At 37.5% G+C, this 19,455-nt stretch overlaps 1 protein-coding gene across 1 annotated transcript in view; it reads right to left on the bottom strand.

Moving 5' to 3' along the window:
- Positions 1-903: 903 nt before the first annotated feature.
- CTNNAL1 (catenin alpha like 1) overlaps positions 904-19,455 on the bottom strand; it is a 62,789-nt gene continuing 44,237 nt past the window's right edge. The window contains exons 11-19 of the mRNA XM_042963295.1: positions 16,890-17,040; positions 11,322-11,359; positions 9,564-9,614; positions 9,317-9,471; positions 5,758-5,806; positions 2,957-3,013; positions 2,698-2,811; positions 1,948-2,031; positions 904-1,811 (exon numbers count right to left, since the gene is read on the bottom strand). Coding sequence (XP_042819229.1) covers positions 1,746-1,811; positions 1,948-2,031; positions 2,698-2,811; positions 2,957-3,013; positions 5,758-5,806; positions 9,317-9,471; positions 9,564-9,614; positions 11,322-11,359; positions 16,890-17,040 — 765 coding nt within the window. The 3' untranslated portion in view covers positions 904-1,745. The remainder of the gene's footprint in view (positions 1,812-1,947; positions 2,032-2,697; positions 2,812-2,956; positions 3,014-5,757; positions 5,807-9,316; positions 9,472-9,563; positions 9,615-11,321; positions 11,360-16,889; positions 17,041-19,455) is intronic.

Consider the following 19,455-nt stretch of genomic DNA (forward strand, 5'->3'; position numbering starts at 1 on the left):
GATCCTCATGCTGTTGAAGTCATGAGTCATCCCTTCCTCACCCCACCTGAACTTAGCAGAATATTCTCATTTCAGGAACGTAAAAGTATTCTGTAAATCTACAAGTTATTTTTGACTCACAAGAAAAACTTCTTGACTTGAGTGCCAGCATGACTATCCCCTAAATATATGCACCAGACACAATATAGGTAGTAACTCTACAAACACCTACATCAATGGTGCCGTGAGCTGAAAATCTAAGCACAAATGAGCAGATCCCCATTTTGAGTAGCTGAAGACACCATAAAACAAAGATACTAAAGACAGTAAATAGTAATTGTGTGTGTGTGTGTGTGTGTGTGTGTGTGTATACACACTGTATGTATGTATGTAATATACACATATGTATTTTACATATAACATTACCTCACACTGTTCTCCCATTACTTCCCTTGTAGTTTTCAAGAATATTTTGGTTTCAGGGCATAAAAACCATGCTTGATAATTTTATACAGGGCACTGACCAAGCTGAATGTATCCCATTTTCTCCTGAAGGCTTACAGTAAGTTTAGTTTCCTTCGATAAAATAGCGACTAATTGGTAGTACTGTGGTTCTTCAGGATCTTGTGAATATTGATTGTGATGGATGACCCAGATAACGATCATCAGACAAGCTTATATAACTACCACCATTTGGCAACTGACATGTCCTATCAGATTTCAAAATGAATTTCAAAGCACTGGGATATAAGCACTATCAAAAGAGTTCAAAATGAAGTTTACCATAAGGACAGAACATATAAACCAGATCCTTCAATCAAAACCCCACACCAAACAAAAACAAGAAAAGCTTTAAACCCTAAAATTAAAAAGATGTAAAATGTTTGTTTGTTTGTTTTATAATGAACATTCCAAAGGCACATATACAAAATGAACGATTATTCAGAATTTATTTTAAAACCTCTCGGTTCCATTACTCTCATGTTTTCCATTCCATCAGTCAGCACAGAAAAGGATAGTTCAAAGACTATTTTTTTACACCAGTAAGATAGGCTTAGGATTCCAGCTAATATTGAAGCAGACTGGCCAGCTATGGTGGAAGGAGAAGTGAGAGCCATCTCCTAGTGAGCTCCTATAGGATTCCGTGGAGTGAGCTCCATGACCCTGCGTTTGGGAATGAGGGAGGGACACATGCAGCCCAAGAGACACCTGTGCTATGAAATGCGTGTTAGAGAACAAATGTGTGCTCGTAGCATGGATGATCTGTGACAGGACAGCAAAGAGGCCAGTCACAATCGGTGCACAGAGCAATTGAAGAATCCACAGATTTAAGGAAACCCCTGGGTTCACCCAGTCGACTATATGTTTTCTGCTGAAAATTAATGTTCTAGATGGTAAGCTTAAATAAAAAGAGAAAAGAGGAGATTAAGGTATTTTAGGCCAAAGGTGAGCACATATTCAAAGCAGCTTCTTTGGATTAAACTGTCATTAAGACAGTTGGGATATTTGGTTTGACTTTCAAGAATGTTGTTAGTGGCAATGTGCCATTTTAAATTCACACCACAATTAGGAATCTAGAAACTACCATGGCATTTATTAGTTGTCAAAAGCTTCACAATCACTTTCATGATCAGAAAATAAAGCAAGATTTCATCACTGTTTTCTTTATAAAATCGTTGAATTTCTGAAAATAAAAAGGATTATTTGCTTTTTTAAAATATCAGCTTTGCCACATGCAGTTCCAGAGATCTGCCCCCAAAAGCTTCTCAAGTTTTACCATCCATGGAGTCTTTATTGGTAACTGAGACCCATCTGTTGTTTTCCATCTGAAGCTGGAAAGAGTGAAGGCAATTAGTTTCTCCTTTGCTTTTACAATAAAAATTACAAAATTAAATAGTAACTATTTCTTTTGCATTTTCCTTGAAACTAGTTTTAAAATGTGATTTTCAGACAGAAAAATTATCTTACCTTCTTCAGCAGTTTATAGCAAAGCGAGAGAAGTTGGACCAAAATAGCCATCATGGATCTTGTCTTCGTAATACACTTATCAACCTATAATGACAACAGCCAAGCAAATCAGCTTCTAGAAGGAGTACTTCAGAAGACTGTGTCACTGATTTACTTTTAAACTGATAACATTTCATTATTATGGAAATCTAAAGGATCTCAAAAGTCATAAGGATTAGGGCACAGGAGCTGACCTGACGCCCCAGAATACAAGTGCAGGACTGCCATCAGGATTCATGCCTATTTCATGGAGCCCCAAGGAAGAGTGGATGGAAAATCAACCAGTTCTATTTCGAGTTGTTTAGGTGCTTTTTAAGACACTCCAAATAGTGGCAGTGAACCCCCTACTTTGTAACTTCTGGCACTCTGCTTTGTTGGCAGAGGCTTAAATTCCCTGAGACAAACAACAGGAGCCCCTACTCTGAGGAATTTGGGCCCTGGTTAGACATGTGATGACATCAGGATTTAAGGGTAGCTGCTCAGTGTTGTGAAATTAATTATGTCCAAAAAGCTAATTTAGTGAACCTACTGCTCCCCGGAGTCTGTTATAACTACAGATGATAAGTGACTCTTAGAATCAAAGCCTGAAAAATGGAAGTAAACTGCCCTTCTGTGGGTAATAACACTCTTTGAAAAATGGGCTAGAAGCAAACCTGGTTAAGTGTGAAAGTTTCTCAAGCGTCTCCCTGAATAACCCACTCTGCCTTTTACCTTTAGAAACACTTGATTTTGCAAAGGTGTCTTAGTTATTGTCTGGAGCTGGTGGCATAAAGGACTTAGTTTGTTTATTTCCAGGAGAAGCATAAGCTTGTCATCATCTTTCAGCTGAAAAATAATTCAGGAAGTTATAATAACTTCAATAAAAATCGTCATCTTTTAAACCCTAAATACCCTTATACCTTAATAATATACCCCCACAGTGGGTATTCACATCACCACTATCACCAAGCAGGCAGATCTGTTGCATTACCTGTTTTGAGAAAACTTGTACGTTTGAAGCAAGCTTTAAGCCCTCTTCAGCAAAAACCTAGTGGAAAGAAAAAGTATCACTACTTAGATGTATATCTTATGGATAGTTCATAAGAAATATACTCATGGCTAATTGTCATAGCTGTCATGGAACTCCTGAAGTTTTTCTTCTACCCAGGAAACACAAGTGTTCAACTGTATTCAGAAGATTTCCCAGACCTGATGCAGAATCAATCCCTGGAGACTCTCCTCTGCACCTGGAAACCTCCAGTTGCTCTGGAGGGCCATACAGACACATGATACTTAACCATACAAATTATGTCCAGGCTCCCAGAAGGATCTGGAGCTCATCTTATAATACCCCAACTATAAAAAGGTGATGAATTGTAGAAGATGAGATCAAAAGGGTTAGGACTTTCCAACTTCCAGCTAAGCAAGATAAAATTTGTCACCTGTACACATTCCTTAACCAGCCATTTGAGAGGACCGGTTCAGATCGGTTCTTGAGTATTCACCATGCATTTTATAGTTAAATGAGTTGAACAGGATGATGGCAAAGAACAGTGAAAAATAAGGTTGGACAGATAAGATTAGGAATATTTAGGATGATTATTTTTAAATGGTAACAGAATGTTTCAGAGTAAGAGACACCAGGGGAGAAAAGGGTGGGAGACTTAGCTTTAGGTGGCAGCAGATGAGAACAGGGCAAATGTGAGGGTGGTTTGTGAAGAAAAGTAACAAGCCTTGGTAATGAATTAGATAAAGAACATAAAGAGAAGGCAATACTTTCAGGGTTAACCTTAACCCTTTATCCAACAGCCTTAGCACCTTGCTATCATTGGATGAACTGATCTCAAGGTCAAAAATCCTTCACTCCCTTCCTTGTCCTTTAAAAGGGAAACCAGTGAGTTTTGTACCTAGATCCTAACCAAACAGAATGACTCACTTACCCATACATCCCTCATTATCCCACATTACCACTTTCTGTTTACATCTCTTCCCTTCTGGCCCACAAACCTCTCGGGAGCAAGATCCATGTCTGTCTCCTGGAGTATCGTGGTTTTACAACCAACTTAAAGCCGATGACTTTCAAATCTCTCTCTCCATTCTTGAACGATCCTGACACCAGTCTTTTATATACTACTTGAACAAAACAGAATGCTTGATTTCCAACCTCTAAATCTGGTTTTCTCCCTCAGTGTTCCCTAGCTAAGTAAATGGCAATACCATTTACCCTGTTAGTCAAACCCAAAACCTTTAAAACCAAAGTCAGATCCTGCCACTCAGGATCAAAACCCTCAATGGGTTTTCCATCATACTTGGAAAATAAAAGTTGAAGTTCTTCCAGTGGCTACAGAGATGCCATACTTTACCACTTTCCTTCTGGCTCATTCCATTGCATCCACACTTGCCTCCTTATTGTTCTTCAGATCCCTCCAGCCTACCCCAACATCTCAGGGCCTTTGCACTTGCTCTGTTTGCCTGAAATATTCTATCCTCAGATAACCACCCTGCTCACTCTCTCACTTCATTAATTACTCAAATGTTACCCCCTTAGAGGTCTTTTCTTGTCACCCTCCTATCACCTCTTTTTGTCTTTTATAATTTTATCTCTAAATGCTTATGTATGGACATTGTGTACTTAACTCTCTACTGTCTACCTCCTCCCACTAGAATGTATGCTGCAGGGCAGAGGGCACAGTGGCTTTGTTTTGTTCTCTTTTCTCCAAACAGCACTTATCCCCAGGATCTGACACACAGTACAAGTTCAATAAATATTTGATGAACATTTCACGTCCACCAGTTAGTAGTCAATTCAATAGACATTGGTTTAATGAATAAGCTCACACAGGAAGAAGGTGGCAAGTAGACCTTTTGCAGTGAAATATCCCTTGTGGTATGGTAGGACTTCGAATGGATATGAGCCAAACTGAACAGAATGAATCCAGAATTTATTAAAACTGTTTTAAGGGGAATAGCTCATTTATAGTTGACTTTACAAAAAATACATACAAGAAATGTTCCGACTCTGATGATGATCACCCTCCCAAGGTGAAATCCCTTTCCTGACGGGGCTCAGGTGGCAGCACACGGGAATACCAAAGGAAACCATCAAAGGTGATAGAAACTGCACATTTCAAATGCAAGAACGCCCTTCGTTTCAGAAAAGCAAACAAACTAATGTGAGAGTTAGGGAAAGTAATCTAGCAACCCACTTGCCAATCTAAAGCCTCTACGTGAAGGAGGGGAATTTGAGATGCGCCTATGTGGACTTCCACAGATACACAGAGGCACAAGGGTGGGTGCGAGAATGTCTGTCTCTTCCTGAATGCCTTAACTCAGCAGGGATGTGAAAGGGAAGAAGGAAAACTGTACCAAGCACTCTCTGTCTCAGGCATATGACAAATGCTTTCTCATGTGTTGTTCTCATGCAATCAATATCATTCATCCAATCCATTAATGAAGAGGCCAAAAAGCCATTCAGGAAAGCGTGCAGGATATGCATCTGCTAACAAGATATTTTCACCTCCTTAGGAAAACCTAGAATTACTGTTATTGCACATACTGTCAGCAAAGCCCATTCTGCTATATCCCGATAATATTTGAGTTTTTCTCAACAAGATAACCAAAAACGCTCCACAAAATGCTCTTGTGAGCCCTCTACTTTTTCACTTTTCTCTACACATGTGTGTGCACAGGTAAGCATACAAACGTGACATGGTAAATCATTTAGAAAACCCAGTTATTACCCACTTTTAGCCCAGAATTAAATTAGTAGCATAAAATGTAAATAAAACATACCTCTAGTTGATGAATTAAATCCTGGGAAGTTTTCAGTGGCCCCTCTCCTCTGAAATAAAATGAATTATCAAGGAGGTCTAAGAAAAAGTTACTGCCTGAAATTTGGTTGTATAATATAAAACTTTTAGAGCATTTTGAGTATTAATAGATCCCAAATTTTGAAGAAGAATATTGAACAGACTAATAATACTGTGACTTTATTCTTAAACAACTTTAATATTTAACTATTACTTCTTAGGGCACTTTAAAATTTTTCAGTGAACTTTATATATGTTAATTTTATAATGTAAAGGAACTTAACACTGACAAGTAATATTTAAATTTTATTTTTCCTTTTTAACCTTTTTCATTTTGCTTCATAAATTAAATACATGAGATATGACAACATGTCTTAACCAAAAGGCCTTTGTTACATAATGGAAAGAGGATCAGACCAAAACTCAAAAAATTCTCATTTTTAATTCTAAAACTTTGATAAGGCATGTCATTTAAGTTTCAATGCTGAGTATATAAAATAGTCATAATAATATTTGTGCTACCACTCTCATCAGAATAGGGAACATCAGATTGAAAACTACCAAGAAACAAGATCTCTAAAATGAAAAGCAAATCACAGCAAAGTGAACAACAGAATGCATTAAGAAGAGCAGTAGACTGGCATGAATCACAAGAAATCTATTAACCAATTCTACCCTTAACATCTGTAAGATGGTGAACAAATTATTCCTGTTCTCTGATAAATTGTTGTGCTGATCAAATGAAATTATGAAGCAGAAACCACTTAAAAACCTATAAGGCACTTTTAAGTTTGAAATTTTTTTAAACTATAAGGTACCAAAAAATCTTAAATATATAAATTATCAAGAAAGAGGGGTGCCTGGCTGGCTGAGTTGGTAGAGTATGCAACTCTCGATCTTGGGATTGTAAATTCGAGCCCCATATTGAGTGTAGAGATTACTTAAAAATAAAACCTTTAAAATCATCAAGAAATATGAATAATCATCTATAAATTACTAAGAAATTCTGTAAATTGTTAAGATAACAATAGCCTGAGGAAAAGCTATAAAACTACCCAGGAAAACTGTAAAACTGGATCCTGTGAAGGCTAACAGGTGAGTCTCAGAAACAAGCAACTACATGAGGTCGGTAAACCACAGGTATTAAGGGAAAACAAAACAAAACCAAAATTTGTTGGGGAAAGACAGATACACTGAGTGTGTGGGCAGAAAGCAAAGCCAGTATGAGATTTGACCGCAGATAAATCACCAAGATGTGTCAAATGGCACCAGGTGTCACCCACTATGGAAAACCCATTTTTTCCCTGAACTCAGCATTCCTGTTCAATCACTACATCTAGTAACAAGTCCCATTCCACAGAGCTTTAGTGATCCCCACCCCTCATAATGCAGCCACTCATGCTTCCCTCTCTCTATGGGATGCATGTCATACACTATCCTCACTCTGAAACAAAAAAATGCTGACCATATCATCCTGAAATATCCTGAAACAAGAAACAAGAACTAAAAGAGACAGTTAAAAACTTAACAAAGGAGCCACCTGAGTGGCTCAGTCGGTTGAGCATCCGACTCTTTTAATTTTGGCTCAGGTCATAATCTCATGGTCACGAGACTGAGCTCCACATCTGGCCCTGTGCTGAGCGTGAAGCCTGCCTAAAATTTTCTCCCTCTCTCTCCCTCTGTCCCTCCCAAGCTTACAAGCATGTTTTCTCTCTCTCTCAAAACATACATACATACATACATAAACCTTTAAAAAAATTCTGATGAATTCTCTGTTTAGGATGATTTTATGTGTCAAACTACATTCACTTAGTAAAGATATTTCTCTAGTTTTCACCGATCAAAAAAAAAAAAAAAGATTTTGTTTAAAGATCTGCTGATTTTTATCACCATGAGGAAACTAGCATGATTGCAGCCAAATGTCAAGATCTTTGTTATCTCTGCCAATCTGTGCACATTTGGTGCGGGCAAACGAAGGAGTTCCATTGTACTTTCTTCTGCACACTTGACTCATCTGATTTTTGAAAGACAGGAACTAAGAAAAAAAGGCCATAATTGTGTTAGGAAGACTCAATCCCAGGAGAAGCTTGCTAAAAACAAGAACAAAAGAAGGAAACCACCAAAGAGGAAAGGTCACCAAAGCTGGAAAGTACAGTAAAGTATTAACAGATGACTGCTAAACAGAGGCAAAATTACTCAACTCCTATCATTTCTCCCTCACCCTCCAGAATACTCTGTCTTGAAAAGCTAGAAGATTTCATCAACAGGGAAATGAATGTTTCTTCCTCACTCTGATCTTCCTTCCACGCAAAGGAATCTTCACTAGCACAACATCCCTCATTTCTCTCAGCTCTCCCACTTATTCCATCCTGTAGAAGTGTGTGGACTTTTCAGTGTTTTGGTGACTTTGCAAAAATAAGTTGGACAGGTAGCCCTCTCCTTTCTCCTTTTTCTCTTGGAAGTAAAGATGCCTTTGGGAGACACCTGCTCTTCCAGGTGTTCAGAGACACATTCTGTCCCTACGAAGTACAATTTCTTAATTCTAGAGATCATTTTAAAAGCTACTTGCTTGTGGACATAAACGACATTATCCAATAATAGCTTTATCAATATAAATGTTACTGGCCCCTATCTGCCATTCTTTTGCTTATGTTTTCATTTTGTTCAGAACTTGGGTGGGAAAAAGGGTGCTGTTTATTGAACCCCAATGTCCATAGAGTAGTGGAGATCCTATTTTAATTGAGCTTAAGACTCCAGACCAAATGGATTACATTCCAGAATACTGTAACAACTTATAGATGTGGCCCACTGCTGATAATATTTTCAAAATCAAAATGAGTAGAAGACCCAAATATTTTTCAGGTTTCTAAAAATAAAAAAGACAGATTTCAGAAAGTTAGTGAAAAGTTTGAAGTCATTTTTGAGAAAATTCTAGAACAGATTATTGACCAGATAACTGACGAATTTATGGTACATAAATTACCATATGTATAGCTTGTTGTGGAAGATTGTGGAATGTGATCAACATGGACTTCAATGAGGCATGTGATCAAGACTCTTGTAATGTGGACAAGACAGAGAAGGTAGGCCTTGTAACAGTGAAGTTAGGGAACTACTCTGCTATGAATACTGATTCCTGGAGATTTGGCCCCCCATTGAGGTGGTAGGCCTCATGGTTGGAGTCTTTGATCTGTATTATCTAATCAAGTACCAATCACTTACATAAAGAGTTAAAAGGCAGGTTTTCTAAACTTATTGATGCTGGCTAGGAGAAACAGATACATAGAATGACAAAAAGCAGAATGCAAAATTATTTCAAAATTATGAAAAGGACACAAACCTGAAAGAGGATATCTTCTAAATCTAAATCCTGATTAAATAAATGCCTTCTTGTTGCATTCACTTAATTATAAGAACTTGTGGTCTTTTTTTAACCATATATTGGAAGTTGACTTTAACCTGTCAATGATTTAACATGAGTTTTTCTTTACACCGGATACTATCAAATTGATTTAAAAGGATCAAAACATCACTATATTTACCTAGTAAATAAATATAGAGAATAGGCCATACTGGACATGTTCCGCCCATTTCGAACAATCTCATTTTCCTGATCCTCCCATTTCTTGATCTCACAGTTGGCATCAGAGGTAAGCAAACCCAGCTTAAGTCCAAGCTTTGCTATCTTGGCTTGCTCCTATAAAATACACGTTTTCATCACCACAATATTGTCATTATTAATGTAAATGGAAGTTTAGAAGTAAGACTGTTAAAAGGAAAAGGTCTTACCTCAGAGTCAGGCTTGTCTGCCTTTAATGATTTCAGGTTTGCATTATTCTTCTGTGACAATGAAAAGATTAAGACATCTTAAAAAACAGTACAGTTATGGTGAGGAAATACAGTAGTAATAGAAAGCATAACAAAGTACCTGTAATAAAATTTTAATTTGAACATTTTCAGAACAAACTTAAGCTACATTAAAGCACGTTGAAACAAACTAATTGCAAACACTCTCCTAGCATGTGGGTTCAGCTTTGAATAGGTAGTTAGTTAGAAAGCCGAGGCCAGGGAAAGCAGATCATGCCCCAGAAGGACTTAAGGACCTGTGCACCTTGTCAGAGTCCAGGTATTATATCTCCAAACATTCCCGGCCCCTCTGTTGAGTTATTCTTATGAAATGATGTCATAAACTGAGCCACTATATGTAGTTTTCCATATGCTCCTATTGTTATGATTCTGGAGTTCAGTTCCTTTAACCAATTTGTCCTATGAGGGCTAATTTTGGCCCCCAAGTGCCATTGACATCCCAGTTCTTAATCCTTTACCCCAGGTCCTATAGGAGATTATACTTAGAATTTAGCACTTCATATTTCAATCAACATGTTTGCTGGGCCACTATTTTTGAAATGGTAATTTTTTCTATGTAAGCTATATGGAACTCAGAATATAGTTCCCCTAAGGTGAAAATATTGTAGTTAGGTTATCAGGCTAGCCCACAGATGCCTATTTACATAAGTAGAAACCACCACCAATAGCAATGTTTCTTTGTAACATATATGCAGAAGCTCTTAGGAGACAGCAGCCTAGGTTGGCCATTCCCCCACTCTGAGGTCTGGTAGGAGCTCCCCTAGTTGGGCCACAATGGCTGGGGCTAGTGAACAGAAAGGTGCAGGAGAGGCTGGGAGCCCTTTTTTTTTTTTCCTTTTAACATATACTTAAACTATAAACACACACACACACACACACACACACACACACACACACACACACACATTGAGTAGATGTACACAAAGCATAAATTATAACAGAATAAAACAAAATACCCTAACCCCCTTAGCTAAAGAAAAAGATCATCACCAATACTTTTGAGGCATATGTGTACCTCCTCATTTTTTGTTTCTCTTATTATTACCATGACTTGATCCTTCTGACCAGCTATTCTGTCAGGAGTTTCACTGCAGAACACTCAAGAGCCTTAACTTTTCCCTTTTGTTTTCTGTCTCATGGTTTATACTTGCTCATTTAACATAGCCCTTTTGAGATTTTCTAATGCTGCTTATTATAGAAGAAATGGGACAGAAAATGAAAACAGAGAAACCATAAAGTTGCACACATGTACAAATACAAGCTGCCTCTTATGTTCACTGGAAAATACAGATGATCTGTGATCTCTGGCCCTTCCTGGTACAGTCACATCATGTGCATCTTCCTCCTTAGTCTGATAGACTAAAACGCAACTGATAGAGCATTTAAAAAAGAATGCCCTGAAAGTTTTTAGATTTTATTTAGAATTCTACACCCTGTCTCATTCTTTTAAATTTAGTTGTGTTTTCATCATTTTTTACTTTTACAAGTTATTTTTATTAGAGTGTTTAATGAAGACTGAAAGGGAACGCCTGAAAAGGTACAGAAACCATCTTAATGCATGTAACCAAGCGGGCCACCTAGTGGACACTATTTTGGAACACAGTCAGACGCATCAGTTTCAAATATACAATTCGAATTTTGAATAAAACATTCCAAAATGTACAAAACTCTTTTACTTACCATTGGCCTTGGAAGTGAAAGGTAGCCATACTTCTCTCCTACAAATAACACATACAACTTAAAACAAATTTTCTATTAGCATATTTTCTATTATTCACATTTAATTTTTAAAATATTAAATAGGAATGCTAGTACATTAGTTTTGATAATTTAGTCTATTAATTAAATGTGTCTCAGAAACAAAATTGTAATTTGATTGGTGAACATGAAGATTGTCAACAGTTGTATCCCTAAGGTACCTGGTTGGACAATCTCTACCTCCCCCAATGTAATGGCAGAAAGGCAAAATATCTCAGTGATAATTACTTAAATTGACAACACGCTTCATTCACAGTGAAATCTTTTACAGTAGCTTGCCTCTAGTGAAACCAGATTCTTCTTTTCTCAGTATGAGTTATCAGTGCTTACTTGCTTTTCTGCGAGCATCAAAGCAAGTCATTTACAGCTCACTTCATAAAGTATTCCTCTAGTCAGAGAGCAACTCTAGTGCATAAGATAGGAAGATGAAATAAACCAAATAACAGTCTCTTCGCTGTGAATTCACACATGGCAGGAAGCACAGAAACTATAGAAAGTAAGGTACTGTATAATGCCCGCTTCATCCCTGTGCTTTCCTCTTTCAAACTTCTGGATCATGTATAAAGTCAGATTGCAATAGATGGTAGATTTTTTTTTTAAGCTTAGTTTGTTATATCTGAGGAAAGAATTTACAAGATTTGAACAGTAATTACTTCCTGATTTCAAGGAATGAAGTTTTGTTCAGCTGTAATATATTAGGTAGAACCATGTGAAACTGCTGATATTCAATGACTTTGAAATACAAAAATAGCAATTTCATATAGTTTCACCTAATAAAAGTAAATACAATGTCAGAGTACTAAGTCACACACTTTCTTATAGAACAACTGTTACATGAACAAGGTGAGCCTGCTCATAACATGTTTACATCTTCATCTGGAACTGTGCTGTTGAATATGGAATCCACTGGCCATGTGACTAGTGAGCAACTGAAATATGACCAGTCTCAATGGAGATGTGCTTTAAAATATAAAATACATATTGAAGGGGCATCTGGGTGGCTCAGTCGGTTAAGTGTCTGACTTCGGCTCAGGTCATGACCGCACGGTGTGTGAGTTCAAGCCCTGCATCAGGCTCTGCACTGGATCCTCTGTCTCCCTCTCTCTCCACCCCTCCCCCACTCTCATGCACACTCTCGCTCTCTCAAAAATATTTTAAAAACTAAATAAAATACATATTGGATTTTGAAGACTTAATATAATGGGAGAAAATGTAAAAGACCTCATTAATACTTTTTAAGTACTGATTATAAACTGAAACAGTATTTTGGACACATTGGATTAAATAAAAAATATTAAAATGAATTTCACCGGATTCTTTTGAAAATTTTCATGTGCCTCCTATAAAATTTTAAATTACATATGTGGCTCACGTTATACTTCTATTGAACAGTGCTGATCTAGAAAACGAACTGTCATTATGGGTCAGCCATTGGTACTTAGGATATGTTTTATGATTCAAATAATTTGTTTGTAATATCAGAATTGTAAGGGAATTTTATTAATGGTGTTCTGTTCTCAGAATTGAGAGAGAGAAATAAAACTTAAAGAAGACATTATTCCATGCCTTTTCGCCCAGCCCTGATATAAAAAGTGCCTGAATTAGGTGTGAATAGAAGACTTGAAGTCATTTAGAACCTCAAAATTCACCATTTATCTTAATTCAAAGTCCAAATCCTGTCCATAATATCCCTAAAAAAGTGGTCTTAATAAGCTACAGAAATAAGCATAATCATTACTTAACATAATTAGCTTAGGTGTGAGCAGTCTTGTATTATTATCTACTCTTATGCTCCTCCATAGTGCCCATATCCCTGAAATGTTCACCTTTACTCTCCAAGAGGAAAAAAAAGCGAACTATATTAATCTCTTATCTCTCCAAGAAACAACAGAGTTAAAGAAACCAGAAGGCACGGAGAAATAAATGCAATGAAACAAAGAGCCTTTATATAATCTGGTTTGCTATTCACCAATTAATTAACTGGCACTTCCAGTCCCTGAGGGTGTCTTATAGGCATTTGTTTTGCTCCCTATTTTCGTCATTCAGTTGGACTAAGAATGGTTTGCATATTTGAGGAAAATTGCAAAACTGACCATTCTTCAAATAGTTTTTCCCCATAATGCTATTCAGGTAAGGTTGTCCCTCATTCCCCCAGTTCCAATATAAGCCAAGTTAAGTTGATAATAATACAAAAAAAAAAAAAAAAAAAAAAAAGAAAAAAGTTAATAAAGATACCAAAAATCATTAATCTGAATCATTTTATATTAACTTTATAGTTGTTTTTTCCATACAAGTCTAATTACTGCCATTGATTCTAAGCAGAGCAAATGTATTGACTCAGTTATGTTTAGCTATTACATCAAATTAAAGAAGTGGCATAAGCAATTTGTATCTCTGATGAAAACATTAGACAAAACAATTTTTATCTTCCGAATGCAAACATTAGAAGTCACTGGAAAAACAGGAATGTTTATGGGGAAAACATACTTGATGTTTGATTTATAAAATGGTTTTCAAAGAACTGTTTTCACAGAGGTATCGTAAGTTTAATACTAAATCAACACGACCTAAATCAAACAATAATACCTAAATCAACCTAAATACCAACAATACTTAAATCAACACGACAGCTGTTGTCTTTACTTCTCACTTTAACCTCCAGATAAACGAAGTTCACAATTCAGCTCAAAAGCCCCTCTCATCTTATGGGAGTACCAAAATGATTTCTTTTGAAAACCTAATTGAGAAATGCTGCTCTCATTTTCAATACCCAGAACTTTTCTGCATCTCTACAAACTAAAGCTAATATCCCAAGGACAGAAAAGCCTCATTATTTCACTAGAGATGGGCTATGTTATTCCCTATTAGAAGTTCCTACAATTAGCTCTTTTGATTCTGGAAGGAGTTCTACGTGGCATGACCAGAATGACCACGTCCCCAGACCCACTTAAAATGAATGGCTAAGTACTGAAGGAAAGGCGATTATTAGGTAACCACAGGAGTAGGACTGGGGTATTCTAATCCAAACCCAGTTGTCATCCTCAAACTTTCCCTCGTCTCTGCATTCAATTAATCACCAAATCCTACCAATATTACTTATAAAGTTTTTCTTAAATCAGTCCTCTTATCTATCTCCATTTCTATTATTATCATCTCATTATCTCTTGTCTGATGGACCACTGCCTTGATTCGAACTCCATGTCCCCCAAACAAGCTCATATTGTTCCCCCTTCTATGCTCCCTATTTCAGTGAACAGCACCTTATGTATCCAATCTGCCAAGTGACATGGTAAGTGCAGAGCTATGGAACAGGGCTGCTAGGTGCATCCCTATAACCTGAAGCCCAGTCATATTAATTCTAAGATGGTTCAAACAGAACAAGAGAAATTCAGCTTCCTTAAAGGAGAGGTAGAGTCTACAGACTATGAGAGAAGTGTCCTTTTCACATTTAGGTACCTAGAATAAGCTCAAATTCTAAATGCTGTAATTACATATTCAGCACTAAGGGAAAGTAGAATCTTCCTGATTGGGTCCCTTCCAAAAAGAAGACCATGGCTTCCCAGGAGGTTTGGGTAAGAAGGCAGAAATGGATGAAGATAGAAAGGCAGTAAGGCAAGTATTGATTTTTGAGTTCTTAAAACAATCCCAGGAGGCCCTATTGTGCAATTTGAGTGTCTCACGGTAAGGGGGACAATGACCTAGCTCTGAGACTGACTTCAAGTATGAGAACACCAAAGTCTCTTCTCATTGCTTACCATGTTGTGTGCTACTTAATTGGTTGGTGAAACGATACTTGCAATATATCTGATAATTTTTCTAGTAATGAGAGTCAAGATATTCAGAGCAGAACAAAGGTAGCTAGAATACGGCAAAGGCTTTTCAATAATAGCTGTAACGTGAGTTACAACAGTAGCAGAGAGAAATGAGGATCTGAAGAATACACTCTGTCCTTTTAGGGAAGCAGTGGACAGGCGCAAGGTAACAGGCAGGCTTGTCATAATAACCGTACAGCACAGGAAAAACAACACTGTGACACTGGACTCAGTCCAGCCAATAATGGCTAACCCAGAATTGGACTTCTTTGTCAGAAAAGCTATTCTTATGAGCTTAGTGATAAAAGTCAGGACAAAGAAAGGCAGTACAAGAAATCAACCAACTCTATCTCAATTAATTCCACATAAGGATCCTTCTGAACAACAAGATGGAGTATTGATTAAAGGCAACAGAATTTCCCACCTAAAGAAGAATTTCTGTTCAGCCCTAAGGAAGTTAAAGTTTTCCAAGGACAGGTTACCCACATCTAAAGAAGAAACTGTTTACATAACATCCAGCTTAAGAGGAAAAGAAACCATAATTGACTATGTAGTCCAAAAATAAGTGTAGGATTTTCCTGTTTCAACTCTGGCTATCTGTAGTGGATGCTAGTGCTGAGAAGGGCAGGGAAGCCACTTTTCTTCGTTTCCTAAACAAGTCCTATGCCTAAATTATCATTCCTCTTTCAATGTGGATCAATTATATCACGTTACCTGTTAATATATGAAACTTGCCTCACATAAAAATCCATGTGCCTATTAATGCTTTATAAAAGCATCAAAATGATAAGCCATTTAGACTATCACAGAAATCTTTAAATGTAGAAGCATGGCAAACATTTATTATACTTTACAAATTACGCTCTATTTACAAAGTCTATCATTTCCTGATTTTTAAAAACAAATCAACAATTATCTAAATACATATTTTTTAAAATATGAAATGTTTAAATGTGCAACTCAATAAAAATAAGTATGTAATTTGATGTTACTGTGACTTAAATGACATTTTATTAAAAAAAAAAAACAAGCATGCTTGACACTAACAGAAGCCATTCAAAGGGAAAAAAGTACATGACAAGACATAAACATAAGAGGATACACCATACAATGGGAAAGAAACAAAACTCCCAGTTGATATTAGAATAAAGAGGATGCCTTCCTATACATTGTGCAGTGCTATTCTACATGTTGTAGAAATACCAATGAACTTACCCACCACAGGAAATATTCCAAGATTATGCAGTCATCAGAGAAAGAGATTCCATCCAAGTGGAAGGAAAGCAATTCAAAAATCAAATAACTACATTCATTTCATTATGAAGTTAGTAGAATTAAATCAGAGAATAACTGTATTACAGAAGAGCTTTTATACTAAAACTAAAAAACAATTTAGATAAAATATAAAATGACTGGATTTCAATCAGAAAACTAGAATATTAACATTTCAATGAAATCTACAACACTGTTGTACAATAAATTATACTGCTTAGATGCTATAATAAAGGACAGACAACACCGTCCCAATTTTTCTGTGGGAAATTTTTTATATGTTACTATAAAAATAACCCATTGGGTGATAACAAGATAATTCATCTTGTAACTGAGGTTTGACATTAAAAAACTAATAGAATTAATTACAATAATAATGTGTTTAAATATGTGGATAGTTTCTCACCTCGTCTTCCTTCGAAAACATCATTGATTTCTCTTAGCAGTGTTGATATGTCACTAATTTGGGATTCCCAAGCTTCACAAAAGACATCTAGGTTTTCTTTAGCAATTTTACTAGACGGATGCAATGTCAATGTTTCAGCAGCAGAAATTATCTAATGAAACACAACAGACACAGGTGTGCATTTCAGACTCTTAGTTCTTAGAATCATGCTGGAGACCAAACTTAAGTCTGTGCTGTTCAACTCAACAAACAACTATGAAATGATTTCCACACGTAAGCTCCATGTTGGCCAATGTGGAGACCCACAGAACAAAACTCACTGTTTCTTCTAAGCTGATCCACAAATAAATAGGATGCACGATTCTACACAAGCATTTGTTCAGGGAGCAGTGACCTTTATTTCAGGAAAACTGGGTCAACGAAGTTGCTTCCATCGCAGAATTCAAAGAGTTATCTACACAGACTACAAAGAGTGGACTGTGCACTGTAGGTACAAGAGATGGGGGAGTAGTCGTGGCAGCAACAACAGTCACAGGGGTAGTGGTAATGGTGGCAGCAGCAGCACTGGTATCAGGAGCGGTAGGGGTAGTAATAGTGATGATGACAGTAGTAGTAATAACGGCAGCAGCAGCAGCGGCAGCGGCAGGTGGGTAGTATTACTGGTAGTGGCAGGCGTAGTAACGTATACACACATCTATGAGTACGTGGCAGGTACGTTCTTGAGATGCTCTTTTAGGTGCTTGATATACATTAGTATTGATCTTCAGAAACACACAAACAGAATACTGGCTATCCTTCCCAAATACACATTATTCCCGTTATACAGCTAGAGAAACCGAGGCTCAGAGATACCAAGTAACTAATATATAGCTATTCATTCACCTACTATGTGCCAGGTACTGTACCCATGTTCCAGGAGCTGGGGAAACAGCTGTGAATGAAACGGATAAATTTGTCTGTCTTCATGGGGCTCACATTATGAGGGAGACAGACAATAAAAAAACATACAAGTAAGTGTTAAGATATTTCAGCGATGATAAATTGTATGTATGACAATAAAGGGTAAGAGAGATAGAGGGTGTTAGAAGGTCACCGAAAAGGAGGCATGTAAAAACAAAGAACTGAAGAAGTCAAGGAGGCCGTGAGGGAATCTAGGGCGAGTCATTTGGGATGAGCTGGGAACACTTCTAGTATGTTCAGGGAACAGCCAGCAGGCCAGTGTGACTAGACTGACATGAAAAACAGGAAGGTCACCAGTGGCCATGTGATGAGGAACATACACAGTAAGGACTGGACTTTACTGTGAGATAGGAAGTCACTGAAGAACTTTCAGAAGACTGATATGATCCATGCCATGCTCCCTCTAAGGGAATTAGAGCTACAAGCTCCTCCTGGTTTGGCACAGTCCCACGGGCACAGGGCTTGACAAGTAGGTGGCAGCTTCAGGAGCATAACAAGGTTCCCCATCTTCAGGGAAGGTGGGTACATGGGCTTGCCAGAGAACCACGGGCTAGATTTCAGCAGGAGTGCCCTCTTGACCAGGGCACTATATATATATGTATATGTATATGTATATGTATATGTATATGTATATGTATATGTATATGTATATATATATATATATATATATGCACATGTACATATGATGACAGTAGTAGTAACATATGTATATATATATATATGTGTGTGTGTGTGTGTGTGTATTTTTTTTAATTAGAGAGAGAGAGAGAGAGAGAGAGAGAGAGAGAGAGGGAGAGAGGGAGGGAGAGGGGCAGAGGGAGAAAGAGAATAGGGGGTGGAGAGAATCTTAAGCAGGCTCCACACTCAGTGTGGAGCCCAATCCTACAACCCTGGGAGCATGACCTGAGCTGGAATCAAGAGTCAGATGCTCAGGGCACCTGGGTGGCTCAGTCGGTTAAGCATCTGACATCAGCTCAGGTCAGGATCTCGAGGTTCGTGGGTTCGAGCCCCTCATCAGGCTCTATGCTGATAGCTTAGAGCCTGCTTCAGATGCTGTGTCTCCCTCTCTCTCTGTGCATTCCCCCCGCAACCCATGCTCTGTCTCTCTCTCTTTCTCTCTCAAAAATAAATAAATATTAAAAAAAAATTTTAAAGAGTCAGACGCTCAACTGACTGAGCCATCCAGACACCCCTAGGATCTAACATTTTAAAAGAACTATAAAAATGACATAGCTAAAGTAGAGATGTCCAGAAATAAATATAAATTATCCCAGACACATGCTCTAATTCTTTACATGATCCCTTTGTGAAACAGATAGCAAAGACTAGGAGTAAAAGCTGAGGCTGTGGGAAGAAAAAGACTTCTCAAGTCATAGAAGTTGACAACAGGCTCGATCACTGCCCTGCGGAAGAAAGTACAGTGGTCCCTGATATTCCTGCTGCAGTAAAAACAGTAAGCAGAGAATTACAGCTAAGTAGCAAGCAGGGCTTGAGGGTAACAAGAGCTGACGGCACATGGCAGGAGAGTCAAAACTTTCAATTCCACTGAAATACATTTATAGCCAAGGTGAGCAGGATGAATCTCAAGTGGACAAGCAAATATTAA

This window comes from Panthera tigris, chromosome D4, assembly GCF_018350195.1.
Source record: "Panthera tigris isolate Pti1 chromosome D4, P.tigris_Pti1_mat1.1, whole genome shotgun sequence".
NCBI lineage: Eukaryota > Metazoa > Chordata > Mammalia > Carnivora > Felidae > Panthera > Panthera tigris.